This window comes from Sminthopsis crassicaudata, chromosome X, assembly GCF_048593235.1.
Source record: "Sminthopsis crassicaudata isolate SCR6 chromosome X, ASM4859323v1, whole genome shotgun sequence".
Lineage (NCBI taxonomy): Eukaryota > Metazoa > Chordata > Mammalia > Dasyuromorphia > Dasyuridae > Sminthopsis > Sminthopsis crassicaudata.
In genome coordinates, this window is record NC_133623.1 from 57,837,380 (window position 1) to 57,856,773 (window position 19,394).

At 40.4% G+C, this 19,394-nt stretch overlaps 1 protein-coding gene across 5 annotated transcripts in view; it reads right to left on the reverse strand.

The window, feature by feature from the left end:
• The window catches only part of GRIA3 (glutamate ionotropic receptor AMPA type subunit 3), a 274,320-nt gene that overhangs the window by 105,459 nt on the left and 149,467 nt on the right, over positions 1 to 19,394 (reverse strand). For all 5 annotated transcript variants that reach the window (XM_074277576.1, XM_074277577.1, XM_074277575.1 and 2 more), the window contains exon 5: positions 6,280 to 6,333. In XM_074277576.1, the coding sequence (XP_074133677.1) occupies positions 6,280 to 6,333 (54 nt within the window). The remainder of the gene's footprint in view (positions 1 to 6,279; positions 6,334 to 19,394) is intronic.

Here is a 19,394-nt window from a genome sequence, read left to right on the forward strand (position 1 = left end):
AGCAGAGACATAGGACAGCCATGGACAGACCAATTTAGAATATAATTGCTTGTAAAAAATTGTGGAGGAAGATGGTAGAATATTTAGAACAGTATCACCTCACAGAACATCAAGAAACAATGGAAGAATGGAATCAATGTAAATTTGCAGAAAGTTTTATGAGAGACTCAACTAAGCCAAATCAACTTAAGGCTTTAAAGGATACAACTGGAAGGAAGACAATGAGCAGATGAAAACTGGAAAAGATCTGTAAAGATTTCTCCAGCAAATTCTTTTCTTAAGGACAGAAGAAACATCACATTTGGCTTTTAGCATTATTGTCTCTATGTGCTATTTGAGAAAGTAGAAATGACCCTAATTAAAATGATAAAGTAGTGGTTGGACTAGACCAAATATATACAGAGCAGGTTTGTGTTAGATATAATCTAATTTTATGGGTGTTGAGGAATTGTCGATAAGTGAAAGAGGGAAGAAAATGAAAAACTCGAGAAAGTATAGACCTTATTTTTTTATACATAAAAAGGGTATGTGCATAAGAAAATATCAGTAACTTTGACCCAAATGTCCATTTTCCCAACTTTTCAAAATTTACAAATGAATAACCTACTTAAGCATTGTGGACAAATTTAATAGATTTGAGAAGGAAATGTGTGGACATTTTAAAAAATTCGTTTATTTTATTAGTACTTTGAAGCATTTTTTCATATTGCTGTTACTAGTTTGCATTTCTTTTTTTGAAAGCTTTTACATCCTTTACTTATTTATAGAGAGTCCTTATTTTTTCTATTTATTTGTAAAATTTTATTATTTCTTTTTTTGTCATTTAAAAACATTTTTGAATTTCCAATTCTCTCTCCCCTTTAGGCTCTCCCCCATTTACTGAGAAGGGAAGCAATATGATACCCATTATATATGAAATCAATGCAGGCACTTTCAAATGACATTCTACCACATACCATATCTTTATAGTCATACAACTGAATGAAAATTATAGAGTATACACAATCCTACTCTGCTTGTTTTGTAGAATAAAAAGCCTTCTTAAGACTCTTAAGGCATTCCTGTTTCTGGATGACATTATGATTGCAGCAAATCAGAACAAAAGAATTCGGTCTAACTAGGCACATAGGAAAAACCAAGTAGATGAGGAACACCTGTTATTCAGAATATTATAGGGAGTTGGATGAGTATTCAATAGGGCTAAGCTGATACACACACACACACACACACACATACACACACATACACACACACACCATATATATATATATATATATATATATATATATATATATATATATATATATATATACACACACACATACACACACACATACACACACACACTATATATATATATATATATGAAAGATATTACAGATAGATTATAAGCTGGGACTAGTTGAACATGAGCAGGAGAACAGGTTAGATTTCCTTTGGGAAACCGTGTGGCAGTTTTAATAATCCAAGGTTCCCTCTGAAACAAAGGTCTACTTTAAAGCATTTTTTTTTCTGGTGAAATTGTATGGCTGCTAGTCAGGAAATATTTTAGTTTCTGAAGAATTCAAGTTGTGGGTCACTCAATGGACAGTGGAGAGATGCATGGTGGGTATGTTGAGGCTGTAATTGCAATATGTTTTGATGTTCAGTTGTTTTTCAATTGCATCTGATTCTTCATGACTCTATTTGAGATTTGATTGGCAAAGAAACTGGAGTGGTTTGCTGTTTCCTTCTCCAGTTCATTCTGCAGATAAGAAAGGGTTAAGTGACTTGTCCAGGGTCACTTAATAGTATCTGAGACCAGATTTGAACTCAGGAATATGAGTCTTCCGGATTGTTAGCCCCGTGCTTTATCTATTGTACTACCTAGCTGCTTGTAGTATACTGCCAATGGGTTATTATCAGAAGAATATGATTAGAAAAGGAGGAAAGGTGGTCATGTAGCTAGAGCAAAAAGTGACTAATAAAGACCTTATGTGCTCTTTTAGTCTCCATGTCATGTCAAGCTATCTAGACGGAAGTCCCAAGCATGTTGAGTAGATCCTTTGTAGAGGATTGATGGAAGGACATGGGCAAGAGTCACACAGGATAAGACAGCATGAATGAGTTGCAATCTGAGAGCCACTGGAGGGAATCACCGCATTGATGAGATCATAGCATTCTTCCAAGGCTGGCCTACTTTAATGGCTCATTGGGGCATGGAAGTGACTTTTCATTCTCTAAGACCTTGTCAAAAGAAGTGCAAATTTGGCAGATCTTCCTAAGCTAGACAGGTTTTAAGCCTGGGCCCTGTTAACGAATGGGACCTAGCATCCAAGGAACAGTCTAAGCAAAGGGCTAAAAAGCTGGTCAGCAAAGAATTGGTTATAAGGCGAGGAGCTTTTCAGTATTAGAAATATCACAAAGACATCGAAGTTCCTGCAGGGCTATGAGCTAGGTTTTAGTCCGGGGGTCCTGAGTCTTGGAGAAGTCCTACGCTTTATTATGTCTATCTGGTAAAATCTCTGGACCACTTATCAGAAGAGTGTTTATTGCCTACATTCGTGATTAAAGGAAATGCTAAATTTCAGCTGGTAATTAGTGTAAATGAGGATGCAATTTATTTCCCATCTAAGTTTACAGACTCTCTGAAATCTGTTCATAGACTGTGGACCCCAGATTAAGAATCCCTGCAATAGAAAGAAGATCCCTGAAATACTGATGTAAGTGCAGACATTTCTCACCTCTGAATGTTTCTTGCCTCTACAGAAAAGGCTATTGGGTAAAAACGACATCACTAAGGGTAATTAGGTCTATCCAACCAATGGTATAAATGGGTTATCACTAGTCAAATGGCTTCACGGTGGGTGGCATCAGGGGGGAATCTGGCTATTAACAACTCATTAGGAAATGATATTGGTTAGGGCAGAGGTATTCCCTCTTTTTGATGATGGGGGGAGATCTTGCCTCTCTTTTTCTTGAATGTACTTGAGCTATTGGGGAAGAGAGGGAACAGGAAATAGCCCACCAAATAAATAACCTGGGGAAGGCTCCAGGGTGTCCACTTTGGGCCTGTTGCCAAAAACCTGACATACGGTTTTGGTTTCTCCTCAGTGGGGAACTGATGGGTCCCCCACCTGCTGCCCTGAAAGCTCACATTTGGATTTGTTCTCTACTTAAATGGATTCTTGAATGATGGCATTTGGCGTCATTGCCTTGGGATGCTAGAGAACATGCACAAGGGAGTAAGAGAGAGAAAAGGGTGGAGAGGAGGGGGGGAAATTCCAATTGCATCCTAATTTATCTGAGTAGGAGGAAAACGAAGGCTAAGGTATTCCAATGGTATGGAGGGATGCTTCTCACTGATTTATCAGGCAGGGAGGTATTATATTCTTAATTCTTCTGCTAAGCAGACAGGAAGGAGCAAACCTCAATATGGTATCATAATAACCCTTTGTATTGTCTCTGAAGTAGTGCCAAACCCAAGGCAGCAGCTAGCTATACCTCCATTCTCTGGTTGGAGATGAGGAGGAGAGGATAAGGGAGGATTACACCTTGGAAGATACCTTAGAGGTCAGCTCATGTGATCAATCACGTGATTGCTTCACTTGACAGATGAGGGAACTGAGGGGCCCAGATGGGTGAGGTTATTTACTAAAGGTCTGTAGCAGAGACAGGTTTTGAACTCAGATCTTTGGAATCAGAGATTCCTAGATCAAGAACTGGAATTGTGATCCAATCATTGTGGAGAGCAATTTTGAGCTCTACCCAAAGGGTTCTAAAACTTTGACCCAGCTAGGTCTGTATCCCAAAGAAATCAAAGAAAAAATAAAAAGGAAAAGGACTCATGTGGAGAACAATATTTATAGCGGCTCTTTTTGTAGTAGCAAAGCATTAGAAATTGAGGGGGATGCCTGTCATTTGGGGAGAGGCTGAGCAAGCTGTGATGTATGATTGTGATGGAATACTATTGGGTTACAAGAAATGAGGAGTGGGACAGTTTCGGAAAAAACCTGGGAAGCCTTATGTGAACTGATACAAAGTGACGTGAGCAGAACCAAGAGAGCATTGTACATAGTAACAGGAATCGTGCGATAACTGGGGATGACCTAGCTATTCTCAGCAATACAAAGCTCCAAGCCAATTCTGAAACATCCATAATGAAAAGTGCTATCCGCCTCCAGAGAAAGAACTTTTGAGGTCTGAATGCATATAGAAGCAGACTGATTGTGTCTGAATACACATTTAAACATACTGAATACATCTCTCTCTCTCTCTCTCTCTCTCTCTCTCTCTCTCTCTCTCTCTCTCTCTCTCTCTTACTCTTTCTCTCACTTTCTCTCTGTCTGTCTGTCTCTGTGTGTCTCTGTCCCTTTCTGTCTCCCTGTTTCTCTGTCTTTCTGTCAGTCTCCATCTCTCTGTCTCTGTGTCTCTTTTTAAACTTTATTTTTCTTGAAAAATAAAGTTTATGTTTTCTTTCACAACATGACTTTTATGGAAATGTTTTGCATAACTTCAAATATAGTTTCTTAATTGGGGGTAGGGAAAGGGAGAGAACCTGGAACTCAAAAGTTTTAAAAACAAATGTACAAAGAATGCTTTAAATGAAAGTGAGGAAAATATTAAATTTTAAAACTGAAGTCCTAGTTTAAGTCATTTGTCATTTGTCTGAGGGCACACACTTAAACCTCAGAGCCAGGATTGGAACCCAAATTTGACCACATAGCTAATGATCTTTCTAGCATATCATGACATCTCTCTCTTCTCCAGAAGTAAGAAGTCTGTTGCCTTGAATACTTCAGCTAAGCAGAACCAGCTAAGCCGTACCAACTAAGTGGTCATTGAAAGACCTTTTCCTTCTACGTAAACATTATTATTGAGAACTTTGGGCCTAGCAGGAGCTACTGCTGAGAAGTCAGTTGGTACCCTTGTTCATTCTATAGGCCTAAAAAGTTTTTTTTTTTGTTTTGTTTTGTTTTGTTTTTTTGTTATTTTTTTTTTCCGGTTCAGTCACTTGCAAGGCAGCAAATGGCTTAAAAATCCTGAAAGTGTGATAGGCCTGGATCTAGAGCCAGCAGGGACCTGGGGGCCAACCCCTCATTTTGCAGAAGAGAAAACTGAGACTAGTGAGCTTAAATGACCTATCTGCTCAGGGTCACATAGCTAGAAAGTGCCCAAGGTAGCAAACCTGGATAGGTTCCTCATTAGTATGATGGGACGATAGCTCCTTGACTTTCCTACTTCATGGGGTTGGTAAAGGGAAAAATGCTTTATAAACTTTGCTCTGACAGAGAAATGTGAGGTTTTTATTAGTAGAATGTCAAATGGCAATTATGGGGCTGGATCTGGACCTAATGTACCTTTGGAAAGAAAAACCATTATTTTGGGAGATGGGAAAGAAGATCCAGCTCTTCCTTTTCTCAAATCCTAATTAACCAAAGCTGCTCCACCCCTTGTCTCTACACCCTACTCTGGGCCTCAGAGTCATCAACTTGGAGGGGGACAGATCTCCATTTCCCCCACAGACACCCTAATCTTTCCCAATGCCTGACCAAGAATAGTGGGAATCCTCCGTAAAGAAATAAATGCTTTGTGTTCCTAAGAGTTATAGGAATTAGCTCAAGAGCTAGGAGGCTCCTCAGAGGCCATCTTATCTAACTTCCCCCTATTTTACAGAGGAGGAAACTGAGGTCCAGAGAGAGGAAGGGACTTATCCAAGCTCCTACACACACTCAGAGATTTAGAGCTGGAAGGGCCCTCAAAACCCATTTATCTAGTCTAACCCTCTCATATCATGGAGGAAGAAATTGAGGTCCAACATTACGCAATGATTTGCCAAGGTCACACAGCTAGTGCTGGAGTGGGCAATGGTGTTGTTATACCAATTCTGAGTAATCCTCCATGACTGACTCCCTGAGCACATGGCCCTTTTTATTTAGGGACACTAAGTTATGTCTCTGCATCTAATCTAGGTAGCATAATGGAATTACTTTGGTAGGGGCTTAACATTTAAAATCCAATTAGGCTGATCAAAGTTGCATTTAAAAAGCTGTAAACTAATAGAAATAAATTATCAAATTATTTTTTTTCAAATTACTTGAGCCTATGAGCTTCCCAGTTGAAACAAAACCAGAATAATTGAGGACAAATGGCTATTACATGTAGCTCCTGGTATTCAGTGAAGTCATTTTTCGAGATCAAAGACAGTGGGGTGCTTGATGGGGTTCACCCTGGCTGATTATTGCTCACGTAATCACATTGGAATTGGTAGAGAGGTACATTTTAATTGAGTGTCCTTACCAGATTAGCCAGCATGTAGTGATAACCTCTGGAATGTTTCCCCAGGATTACTACCTGTAGAAAAGAGAAATAATAAAGATTGGTTAAGCAAGGAAGGTGCCCTCAGGATTTTGGAGAGCTGGGAAACAATAATAATAATGTTAATGTGAAACCCACCTAATACATCAAAATACTGGAATTTTCATAAGCCTTATTACCAAATTTTAAGTGCTTCCTCTGGGCTAATCACTGGGCTGCACTCCTACTGTGCTGGATCTCCACGAGGGATCAGCACTTTCTGCACACAATGTTGAATTGAATTTGAAAAATGATAGCACATGGTTTGCAGCTCTCTTAGCTATATATATATATATATATATATATATATATATATATATATTACAATGTCCATATGCTATGCTATATTAGGGTGCTTTGTGCCTATGTCACATCTCTCCACTAGACCGTAAACACCTCCGTGTCTTGACTACATTTGGGAGAGTCCCTCTTCCAACACTCAGCATAGGATTTTATTCACAGCATACAACTCCTGTCTACTGAGTTTTTGTTACTCACCTCTTTAGGCCTCATCAGTAAGATGAGGGGATTGGACTAGATGGCTCCTGAAGTCCCTTCCAGCTCTAGATCTAGGATGCTATGAATGACTCAATCAGTGAACCAGAATCCTAAAATAACCTGAATCCTCTTAGACTTTTAAGGGGAAAGAGACAAATTCTGGAGAAATTATTTTTAGAAAGTGGAAGAATAGCTAGCATTCATATAGAGCATTAAGGCTTACAAAACCATTTACATATACTCCCATTTTTGATCCTTAAAACAACCCTTGATGGTGCTCTTATTATTCCTGTTTTACAGATGAGGAAACTGAAGCTGAGAAAGGTTAAGTGATTTTTTCCCCAGGGTCACATAGCCAGAGAGTATTTGAGACAGGATTTGAATTCAAGTCTTCCTGATTCTAGGTCTAGTATTTTATCTTAAGAGCTGGCATTTATATAGCACTTTAAGTTTTTGCAAAGCACTTTACAAATATCACCTCATTTGATCCTTACAACAATCTGGGGAGATAGGTGCTGTTATTATCCCTAATTTACAGATGGAGAAACTGAGGCAAATGGAGTTTTATATGACTTGCCCAAAATCACACAGCTAGTTCAGATTTGAATTCAGAAAAATGAGTCTTCCTGATTCTAGGCGCAGTACCCTATCCACTGCAGCCCCATCTATTGCCTCAGCTAGCATTTAGACAATGGTTTAGATTTTGCCAGGTGTTTTACATCTATTTAAGTTTCACAATGGGTGTCCTGCAAAGGACTATACATTACATTAAGAGATAAATGAGTGATAAAGACCCTAAAGTGCAGAGGAGGATGAGAAGGTGAGATAACTTTGGATGAGGGTTTGCAAGTAAAACTCTCTGGAAAAACAGACATTTGAGTTGGGTGTTAAAAAACAGAGAAGGATTTCAACGTCATGGCAAAGTTAGAAACACACAGGTCGGACTGGGTCTGCTTCTCAATGAATTTTAATCCAGGCTCATTTTTTTCTTTTACTATTTATCTATACCATAAGAGAGAGTTAATGAAAAGTTTAAAAATACTTTGCTTATTTTTCATGCTTCTATTATATAAAATGGTATAATTTGGGATATGTTTATTTGGCAGCTTGCAAGAAATATCACTTGCAGACACAATTTCTTAAGTTGTTGCAGCATATTTAATGTTGGGTCTGAAAGGCACATTTTTCCAGTTGATTTAATCATCATTTGAACCCAGTACTTTTCTTGCTTTGCCAAGAAAAGGAATAAGTTCTCTTTAAGCATAGGGACCCCCAGAAATCAGGCTGAGCCTGGAGGGAAATCAACAAGTCAAACCAAAACCAATGGCTGGTTTTCAAAGTACTTTAAAATTTACAAAGTGTTTTTCACACATCCATGTGACAGTTCAGGCAGCAGAAAGAATAGAATACTGGTCTTGGGATCAGGAAATCCTGGATTCAGCTTCCTAGTTTAGTGAGACCTTAGTTACTAACTAGGTGATTCTGAGGAAGTAACTTAACATTTCTGAGCCTTAGTTTCACCATCAGTAAAATGGGGATTATAATAGCTCCTGCATCACAGGGTTTTTGTGAGGATCAAATGAGGTAATCTGTGTGAGATACTTTGTAAAGCTTAAAGCACTATGTAAAAGTGAGTTATGATGATGCTATTGATGATGATGATGATGACAGCAGCATTTTATTTATATGTTCAGGGGTCAGAATGCCAGACCTGAGGTCAAGAAGACCTGAATTTACCATCCATACCCAGAAAGAGTACAGTGGGAACTGAATGTGGACCACAACATAGTATTTTCATTCATTCTGTCGTTTGCTTGCATTATTTTCTCATTTGTTTCCTTATTGATCTGATTTTTCTGGTACAGCATGATATTTGTAGAAATATGTACAGAGGAATTGCACATGTTTAACATATATTGGATCACGATGTCTATGGGAGGGGTAGGAGGAAAGGAGGGGAAAATTAGAACACAAGGTTTTGTAAGGGTGAATATTGAAAATTATCCATGTATATATTTTGAAAATAAAAAAAGCTTTAATTAAAATATATATAAAGAAACTAGATGTAAAAAAAAATTAAATAAAAATTTCCTGTTTCTACCAAAAAAGACCTGAGTTCAAATTTTACTTCAGACACTGACTTCCTGGATAAGATCCGGGGCAAATCACTTTGATGAGAACTAGATAAGGGATACCTAAATGAAATTAGGTTTAATTGAGGTCTAGTGGCAGATTCAGGGTACAGGGAGTCAAATAGAGCTCCCCTGTAACCCCTTTGGATTTGGCACAGGGATAAAGAGTTAAATGAGGTCTACTAGCGGGGCAAGAGTCCTCTGTAAAGGAATTTACAGACCCAAAAACCTAGATTGATAAAAGAGGTTTATTGTGGGGTTTGGAAGTAAAGTTCAGTTAGTAAAGTTGAGAGTAGAGATAAAAGGGCCCCAGAACCACAGTTCCAGTGGGCAGAAATCCTTGACATGGCCGGCATAAGGATGCCATGTTTGGGACCTCTGCAAAGAGTGAACTCCAATTTGGCTCTTTTTATAATAGGGGCTTTAGACAATTTGAAGGGACTCATGGGTGTGGAGTCCCAGGTTGGTTTCCTGCTTGAGTTTCAGCCAGGGTTAGAATTTGAATAGAATTCAATGGGTTTTTAGATAAAGATGAAACTGTTTATACTTGGGGTGGGGTCCCTCTGTTTATACTTGGGGTGGGGTCCCTTCCCTGAGGTAGAGTCCAAGGAGGTTTTAAGAGTTTTGGGGTTTCCTCATCAACTTAACCTCAATTTGCCTCCGTTTCCTCATCCATAAAATAGAAATAATAACAACACCTACCTTGCAGAATAAAATGAGATATTTGTAAAGTACTTTGCAAACCTTAAAGTGCTACATTTATGCTATCGGTAATTCATATTATTCTTATTGTTGCTGTTTGAGTTATTTGTATTTTATTTTATACATCCTTTATTTTTTCATTTAAAAAAAAAATTCAAAGTCCAGAACATTGATTTCCCACCCCCCCCTCATCCCACCAAAGCCATGTATAAATGTAGACTAGATTCAACTATTGCCTTAATAATTAAGAGATGTGGCTAAGGGGAGTCAGAATTCTTGGGGTCAGTTGCAGACGAAAATGGTGGGCACCAAGCTGTGATGGCTGGTATGTGTTCAGAATAGCTGATAAATGCGACGGGGAAATTACGGAAGATTTAGATGGAAATCCATTGTCTAAAGGAAATGTCATTTTCTCCACAAATATGTTTTGAAGGAAAAATGTCACAGTTGAGTGACTGAAGTTGATACAGTAGCATGATGTTAGGAGAGGCAATGACATTTGAGGGAAATGGACTCTGGAAGTCACATGGCTCACTCAGTGGACACAACAGGGTTTGGGGGTGGGGTTCAATCTTTGATTCCTCTAGGCTGGACTTTAGCTGGCTACTTAAAAGCACTGGATTTGGAGCCAGGGGGCAAATATTTGAAAATTGGCTCAGCAGTTTACTGACTCTAGGCAAGCTTTTCCCCTCTGAGTCCTAGTTTCCTGCTTTTCCAAAAAAGGGGACTAAATGGCACTTGAGCTTCCTTTCAGCTCTAAATCTAGGATCTTCTGTATGTCTTTGGGCAATCCCTTCTTGTCTCTGAGTCTTAGTTTCCTTATTTGTAAAAATAAAGCCGTGGGACTTCATCTCTGAGAGCCCCTCCAGCTTTCAGTTCCAATATTCTTCCTGACAAGACGGGTCTTTGTTGCTGTTCATGTTTTATTCTGGATGTTTTCTTACTTTCAGAAATTTGCAAGCAAACTACCCCAGTGGTCTTCTCAAGAGAGACACACAGACCCTCCGGGATGGGCAAGCATCTGTTTTTCCAGTTTCACATTTGGTGGAGTTTTTTTTGTGCATGTGTGGAAATGTGTGTGTCGTCCCCCTCCCCCCATGCTCCATCTGTCATGCAAAGAAGTACATTTGCAGACTGCAAGTGGGGTAGAACTCTCGATTCATGTGGGAATCTTCTTCATGGAAGTAAAAGGGGGATTTATATTTCAAGATGGAGCCAAACCATTTCACTTCGGCAAAGGTCTTTCACAAAGGTAGCATTCTGACTTTCAGGTTAATTACGTCTTGTGGGGTGGACTTCCTTGAGTTTGGGGGTACATTTATGTTTACACGCATACATGTATTGTATTGCACATATGGATATATAGTTTTTCATGCATATGTATTTATGTACATATTGTTAGACTCAAAGATCACATTACAAGCCATCTAGTTCAACTCTTTCATTTTATAGAAGTGGAAACTGAGGCCCAGGGAGGTAATTTTGTTCAAGGTCACATGTAGGATCCTATATTGAGAACTAGAGGGGATCTCAGAGGCCCTTTATTTTACAGAGTAGGAAACTGAGGTTTAAGTTCGCATATATGTCTTACATGTATATGTGCTAGAAATAAGCTTTGAAATCAGGTCCTAAGACTAAGTTCAGTGAGAAAGTTTGGCACTATTTCCACTGCACCACATTACCCCTGTGGATACATGTGTATAATAATAATAATGATAATAATAATAACGGCTGACATTGATTCCCGATTAGTATCATTGTCTCTTTTGAAATGATTATTAATCTGGTAGATGTCAGGAAATCTGTCAATGTAATTTATAGCTTCTGATAAAATATTTCAGACTATACTGTCAGACTGGACAGTATAAATTCATTTGGGTTTGATGGTTGGATTTAAAGAGTAACTGTTTATATATACTTCAATGTCAACATGGCCGAAGGTCTCTATTCGAGCGCCTGAGGGACCTGTCCCTAGTCTTACGCTATTTAACATTCTTATCAATGACTTGGATGGAGACATAGGCCACATGCTCATGAAATTTTCAGATGACGTAAAGATAAGATAAAGATATGAACACACTGGCAGACAGGCTAGAAGAAGCATTGGACTGAATCTAATAAGATGACATTAAATATTGCACTTGGGTACCAAAAAAAAAAAAAAAAAAAAAAAAAGGAAGAAATTTTGCTTGGATGGAGGAATTGTGGTCAGACTGCAATTGTTTTGGGAAAAAAAGATCTGGGTGTTTTAGTAGACTGCAAGCTCAATATGAGTGAGCAATAGGATGCAGCAGCCTTTGCTTTGACCCAACCTTGTCTGGAGCGTTGTGCTCAGTTCTGGGAAACAGAATTGGAGAAGGACATTGATAAATTGGAGAATATCCAGAGGAAGGCATCCTGGAAGTTTAAGGGTACTGAGTCCATGTCAATTCTCTGCCTAGAGAAGAGAAGACATGGCAGGAGGGCCTGGACTGCATTCTAACCCTCTCCAAGGATCTGAAGGACTGCTGAATGGAGGGGAGGATGAGATTTATCTTGATTGGTCCTAGAGGGCAAGACCAGGAGGGGAATGTGGGATTTTAAAGAGGCCATCTTAAGTATCATGCCAGAAAAAGCTTCCTGCCAGTTGGCATTGTCCTAAAGTAGAATGGGATGCCTGGAGAGGTGGTGGCTACTTCTCCTTCCTTGGAAGTCTTTGAGCACAGGCTGGATGCTTTAATATGAAAAAGGGGTACCAGCCCTGAAGTCAGGAGGACCTGAATTCAAATCTGGACTCAGACATTTAACACTTCCTAGCTGTGTGACCCTGAGCAAGTCACTTAACCCCAATTGCCTCAGCAAAAAAAAAAAATCCATAAAAGGGATTTGACAGCTCCTTTCCCCTTTGATTCTTATAATAGCTTGGCAGGTAGCTACTAGGAGTATTAGCACCCCTGTTTTCCAGATGGGGACATGGAGCTTCTGAGGGATAAAGGACTACCCAGCCCTGTTGTTATCTCCTATGGACTTTCAAGCCAGGTCTCCCTTGACTTCAAGTGCAGAATCCTTTATGCTCTACTTGGTAAGGATGTGACATCGATGTTTTTAATAGGCTTTCTCTTCCATAATCATGGCTTGCTTTTTTCTTTTTAAAAAAGATCTTTGATTTCTTTACTAATTTTTTATCAGTCATTATTATCATTTTCAATACATATATTACCCTTCCCAAGTAACAGTTGCATTGTAATAGGAGCCTGCTAGAAACAAGAAACTTGATGGAAGTTCAGAGCTGAAAAGGACCTTATCCAATCAAATCACTTTACACATAGGGAAGCTGAGTCTCAGAAGGGGAAAATGAAAACTTGGATGGCTCCAACTCATCACTCCCTGTTGTGTCGTTTTCTATTTATATGTCCTGACTCGTTGTCTGCCCTCCATCTAGACTGGAAGCCATGGATGAGCAGAGACTGTGTATATCTTTTTACTCAGAGGTGGAGTAGAGAGGGGGCTGGGCCTGGAGTCAGGAAGATGATTTCAAATTTGAATAACTTCTCCTTCTATCTCTTTCTCATCATGGATAATTTGGAGAGGGAATCTGTTCTCCTCATCATAGGGAGGAAATGGGCAAAACAGAGGCATGTAAAATGAACAATATTCTAAATTTATATGAGTAATTATGATTACATTATGCTTAATTATTAAACAAAAGAACATTAGATATTACTGTGATGAATGGTCTCTTTGCATTGACACTTGATAAAAATAACTACATGGCTAATTCTTCCTTATTTCCATGGTTCTCTTCATGGCCTATGAACATTTCCTGACCTAATGCTCTTGGGGCACTGTGCCAGGCACTGAGGCTACAAGCGTCCCTGTTTTATGGTCAAATCCCAAATCTATAGAAAGAGTTAGAGGATTTTCATGCTAAGCATATTACTGATATAGTTGGAAGTAGGGTCAATTTCTTTAGTCTTCCCTCTCCACCCTGTCCACTGTCATTTCCTCTATCAGATTGCCCACACAAGTGCCCTTTCTCCTTCCCTCTAATTTTATATTTCTATTTGTACTTTCTTTCTTTCCTACAAACATGGCAATGTCTCCCCTAACCTTAAAAAAAACCCATTTGACGCTATTGTCCTCTCAAGTCATCATCTCCTCCCTCTCATAGCTCAACTCAAAAAAAGTTGTCTACCCTCCTGTGCCCATTTTTCCTCCTTTTACTCACTTCTAAGACTTTGGAGTCTGGCTTCCAGTTTTATCACTCCACTGAAACTGTTCTTTCTAAATGTACCAATGGTCTTGCTATTGCCAGATCCAATGAGAGGAAGCCTTCTTAGCCTCTGTCGTCTTTAAAAATGTTGATGCTCTCTTTCTTCTGGCTGCATTCTTTCTTAGAGTTTTTTCTGTCTTGGTTTGCCTCCTGCATAAGTCACTTCCTTTGTAGGCTCTTTATCCATGACCTGAAGGAGGCTCTGTCCTGGGTTCTCTCCTCTTTTCTCTTGGCATTCTCATGTGGTAAGCTCACTAGCTCCCATGGGCCTAATTATGAGCCTTGAGATCTAGAAATCTAGCTCTAGCCTCTCTTGAGTGCTAGTCCCACATTGGCAACTGCATTTCCCAGTGGATGGCCTATAGGCATTTCAAACTCCACTTGTACCAAATGGAATGACCTTTCGCTGCAGATCTAGCCCTCTCCCAAGTTTCCCTAATTCTGTAGAATGTACTTATAATCCTCTAGGGTCACAACCACAGTCACCCTCTATTCCTCACTTTTACTTTTACCGCCCCTTTATCCAATTAGTTTTTGTTTTGTTGATTCTACTTCCATAACATCTTTTTCGTTTGTCCCCATATTTCTACTCACATTTGGGACCACCAAGGCCAAATTGCTAAATCCGGCTTGTTTCCTACTTGAACAGCAAAGGCTTGGCAAACAGAAGACATGGCTTTGAGTGTCATTTTTGTCAGGGGATTACTGTAAGACTATGGATAGGTAATTTCCCCTTTCTGAGCTTCAGTTTCTTCCCCGTTCTGCCTCACTTCAAATGAGGATCCCATGAGCTAATAATGTGACATACAATGCCATGGAATAATTGCTCTAGAACTGGAAGGAACCACAGAGGAATCTAGTCCAAACCCTCATTTTACAAAGGAGGAAACTGAGGTCCATAGAAGGGAAGGGACACATAGGATCCTAGATTGGTAGTTAAAAGGAACTTCATGGGAGAGCTAATCCAATCCCTCATTTTATAAATGAGAAAACTGAGGCCGAAGGAGATTAAGTTACTTATTCAAGACCATGGAGATAGTGTCAGAGGCAGGATTTGAATTATGACTCCACCACCAGTCTCTATTCATTCCAAGTCTCTTTCTCCCCAGTTTCCTCCCAGTGTTCTTGCCCTCTCTGCCAGTTTGATAAGAAAGGGTAACTACTTGCTTTGTAAGAAATGGAATCTGGAAATGGCCAAGATTGATAACTCTGCCAAACTGCCGTTAGTGGACACAACTATTTACTTTTTAGCCCAGACAAAAATCCAATGACTGAGCTCTCCCTTAAATCAAGCCCTGCACCTTGCCTCATCATGGGGTGGGTGTGTGGTGGGGTGGACGAATAAAGGAATTATGGCTCTTCACGTGGCACCCATCTCCCAGGGACCCGTGCTTCATGGTCAAGAACTCAAATTCACTCAAGAACCAGCCACTCTGGGAGTCCTGCCTTCCATTGAATCAGGTCCTGGAAACTTTACTCAAGGAGGGAAGTGACCCCAGGGCCAAACAAGGTGCTTCCTAGGACCCAATCCATTGTTTCTATCAAACCCAGATATTTTGGTGCTAGTCAGCAGATCTATTAGTGGTCTACATCCCATCTTGAATGAAATCAGAGCTGGAAGAGCATACTAGATTGAGTATTATTGTTCTAAATAGGAAATGCTAGCTGGAACAATAGACTCCCTAGAATTAATAAGTGACATTTTCCAACTCTGATTCCCTCCTGCTCCAACTCTTGTCTGGACCACTCACATGACCCTTTCAGCTTTCAGAAACACAGAGCTGGAGCAGACATCAGAAGTCATCATTTTGGAGCAGCTAAATGGCACAGAGCACTGGCTCTGAAGTCAGCAGGACCTGAGTTCAAATGTGGCCTCAGACATTTTATACCTCCTAGCTGAGTGACCCTGGGCAAGTCACTTAACCCCAATTGCTTTGCAAAAAAGAAAAGAAAAAAAAAAGAAGTCATTGTTTTATTAATAAACAAACTGAGGAAGGAAAGAAATCAGCATTTTTAAGCACCTACTAGATGCCAAGCATTGTGCTAAGCTTTTTTTTTTTTTTTTTTTTTTTTTTTAACAAATGCCATCTCCTTTTGATTCAACAATCCCAGGACATAGGTGTAATTATGTTTACTTTACAGATGAGAAAACTGAGACAAACACGGTGAAGTGACTTGCCTAGGGTTATGCATCTAAAAAGCGTCTGAAGCTAGGTTTGAACTCAGGTTTTCCTGATTATAGACCCAGTCCTCTCTATCTACTGTGCCACTTAGCTACCTAGTCTCTCTGTCTTGCAAAGGGGAGAGATTTGCCTGAAGGAAAAAGTAAATCAAAGTCAAATCCCAAATTAAAACTTTTACCCCCACATCCCTGTTTATCATATACTTGGGCTGGACTAGATAATAATACAAACATTATTTATATAGCATTGTATATCTGGTAAACTGATTATCTTAGAACACTTTTGTGGAAGTTAGCCATAAATTTTTTTTGTTCCATTTTACAGATGAGAAAACTGAGATCCAAAGACTTAAAACAACACACTCTGAGTCACATGGGTTGTGACAGGCCAGAACTTGGGACTCCAATCTCCACTCTTCAACTCTGACGCTGATGGAGAGAATGGAAGCTTCCTGAAGCTGGGGGCAATCTCTTATCTATCCCCACAGCCTGGCACATAGTAAGTACTTAATAAATGCTTTTTGATGGATCAACCAGATGTTTTCTAAGCCTCCTTTCAATCCTAATCTTCTACAGTTTGGAGTCAGGAGCAGAGTCTATTGATTTTAGGGACTTGGAAGGAGAAACATTGTTAAGGTGGAGGTGGGCTCTGGTCAAAGCCCATTTTGACCTTCATCCAATGAAATAGAACTTTTGTGTTCCCCAGTGTATTCAGGACCAAGGACAATTACAGTATAAGTTCAGAGCATTGGTCAGAACGTTGGAAGGAGAATGCTTTTAAGAAGCAAGGATGTTATTGGCCATTAGTATCCTTTCCAGTGGTTGTTGGGGGGCAAGCCTAAGGAAAGGGGATTGCTTTTTTTTTTTTTCAGAATTACTGGCTTTTAAGGTATAGAGAAAGGAGAAGTGTCTCCTCGGCAAATGCTTTTTTCCCCCTCCCTTCTCTTCCCTCTCGTTTCCTATTTCCCCAGTACTCAGAGGGTCTGGATTTTGCAGAATTCCCTTCTTGTCATGGGTCAAGAGCTCTGGCTCCTGCACACAGGGTCAGGTGCTGTAGGCAGAGGCGCCCAGGCCTGTCACGGACATAGCCACGGACTCTGAGTCCCCTGGCTTAAGCCTCTGAGCTGTGGTTCGACAGGCTGCAGTGGACACTGTGCTTGGGGTTATATAACATCACGACTGAGAGGAAGGACAGTTTTCTGGCTATGGAGACAATCTTGCTGGGCAGTAGGCCAGTGCTTTCTCTTCAACAGGCGAGGGAAAGAGAAGCCTATAACTCTTGTGGGGGGGTGGGGAGTGAGGAGACAAATGAGATGTCTCTCCTTCCTCCTTGCTGAAAGGCAATGACTGAGGACTCAGGGCTAGGCCCACTGCCACTAGTTATGGATGGAGGTTGACTGCCCCACTGGGACTCTCTCTGACCACTCCCTATAGTAACCACTGAGGGGCTCAGTCACAGTTACCATGGCAACAGATGAAGGCAGAGACTTGGATGGGCAGTTGGAGTTTGAAGGATTGCTGTATGCCAGAGAACGAGAGCTCAGAACACAGCTGGGGCCTGGGATGCCGAGGCTTCTTTCTTTTCTCTGGGGCTCCAAAAAAGCCTGGTACAGAGACAGTTGGCGAGCAACAATTGGTTTTGTTTTGGATGCCGAGGGAGAGGGGGAAAATGGAGCTGGAAGAGTTAAAGCAGAAATTTGGCTTCTAATTAGAAATGGGGAAAGGGTGCTACCCAAGACCCTTATATTTGGGATGAGAAATCCATGGTTAGAGGTTAATTAGCCTCATAATTGATCTCCCTGCCTCCAATTCAAACCAGATGCCAGACTCTAAAGCCCATTTCCAGCCACGTCATTCTACTCAAGATGCTTCAGAGGTCCTATTACTCAGGGCCACAAGATGCTTATAGGCCCTATTGCCCCTAGGACCACATGGAATGCCTCCTTTTGATCTCTCAGCTCCTCACAAAATGACTCGTGCTTACTTCCCAGTCTTATTGTGCGTTACTTCCGTTCATTTACTTTTACCACCCAGCCAACTCAGCCTACTTGTTGTTCTGCATATGTGACATTTCCCTCTCCTCCCCATGCTTTTCTGCAGGCTGTCTCTCTTGCCTGGACCATACTCCTGCCTTACCTTCACCTCTTAGAATGAATCCTTAGCTCCCTTTAAAACCCAGTCCCAGCACCCCCTTCTTTCCTGATCCCTCAGCTACCAGTTCCTTCCCCACTCAAAAATGATTTTGTGCTTCCTATGTATATATTTTGAATTTACTTATCTGTGTAACCCAATAGAATATAAGTTCCTTGAGGTCAGGGACTCTTGAGTCCCTAGGATCTGGTACAATGCTTAGTACACAGTAGGTACTTTAGAAATAATGGTAGATTGATTGGTGACAGGCTAAACTCTCTCCTTTGCCTCATAGATTATTTCCATCTCAGCTTTTCCCTTGCTTTGAGATAATGGACCAATATTTTTTCGGTTTGTATTATGTTAAGGCAAGCTATGAAAACTTCTTTTCACTAATAAAAAAGCTCCTTTTCTCTCTTCTTCCCTACCTCCCATACTCATTTTTCATGTAACTCGGGTATAACGAGCTGGAAAGTTCAGTGTGTTAAAAGAATTGGAGCCATAAGAAAAACAATTCATTTAATTCCATTTTGGAAAAGGTTTCATAAAAATGATCATTTGATGATCGAGTCCTAGATTGTGAGTGTTGGAAAGGACCCAGGCTAACCCTAGATGAGATATACACGTTCCCTGAGACTCAGAAAAGGAAAGAGACTTAACCAAGTTTCTTAGCTAGCTAATAGCAGAGCTGGGTCTTGAGCCATGTGTCTGGTGCTTTTCCACTGCAGCAGATGGATGGGAACCAAGTGTTTGGAGCACAAGGTGTCACTGGACTTGGATGCTAGGTGGACCCTAACTTCAGGCAGTGTTTAGGCAGGAAAAAACCAGCCTTCTAAGGGTGGAATTTGTAAATGGAAACCTTTAAAATGATCAGAGCAATATTTCAGCTCCTGAAATGGCTACGTGAAAGGCCCCCAAACCAGTGGGATGGGCTTGAGCCATTTCCATTGGCTGAGCAGGTAGGTTCCCATGTCTGCTGGGTCAGCTTCTCCCTCCTGAAACCTGCCTCAGATGATGGAAGGGGGTTAAGGGCTATTCTAGTTTCCTGGCTCAGGGAACACACTCTCCCTAGCTCTTTATTTTTTCCTCTCCACTTAGGAAATTAGGTGCAGCAACTCCGTTTAATTATAGTTCTCGGTATTTGTCGAGCCTCCCTCTCCAA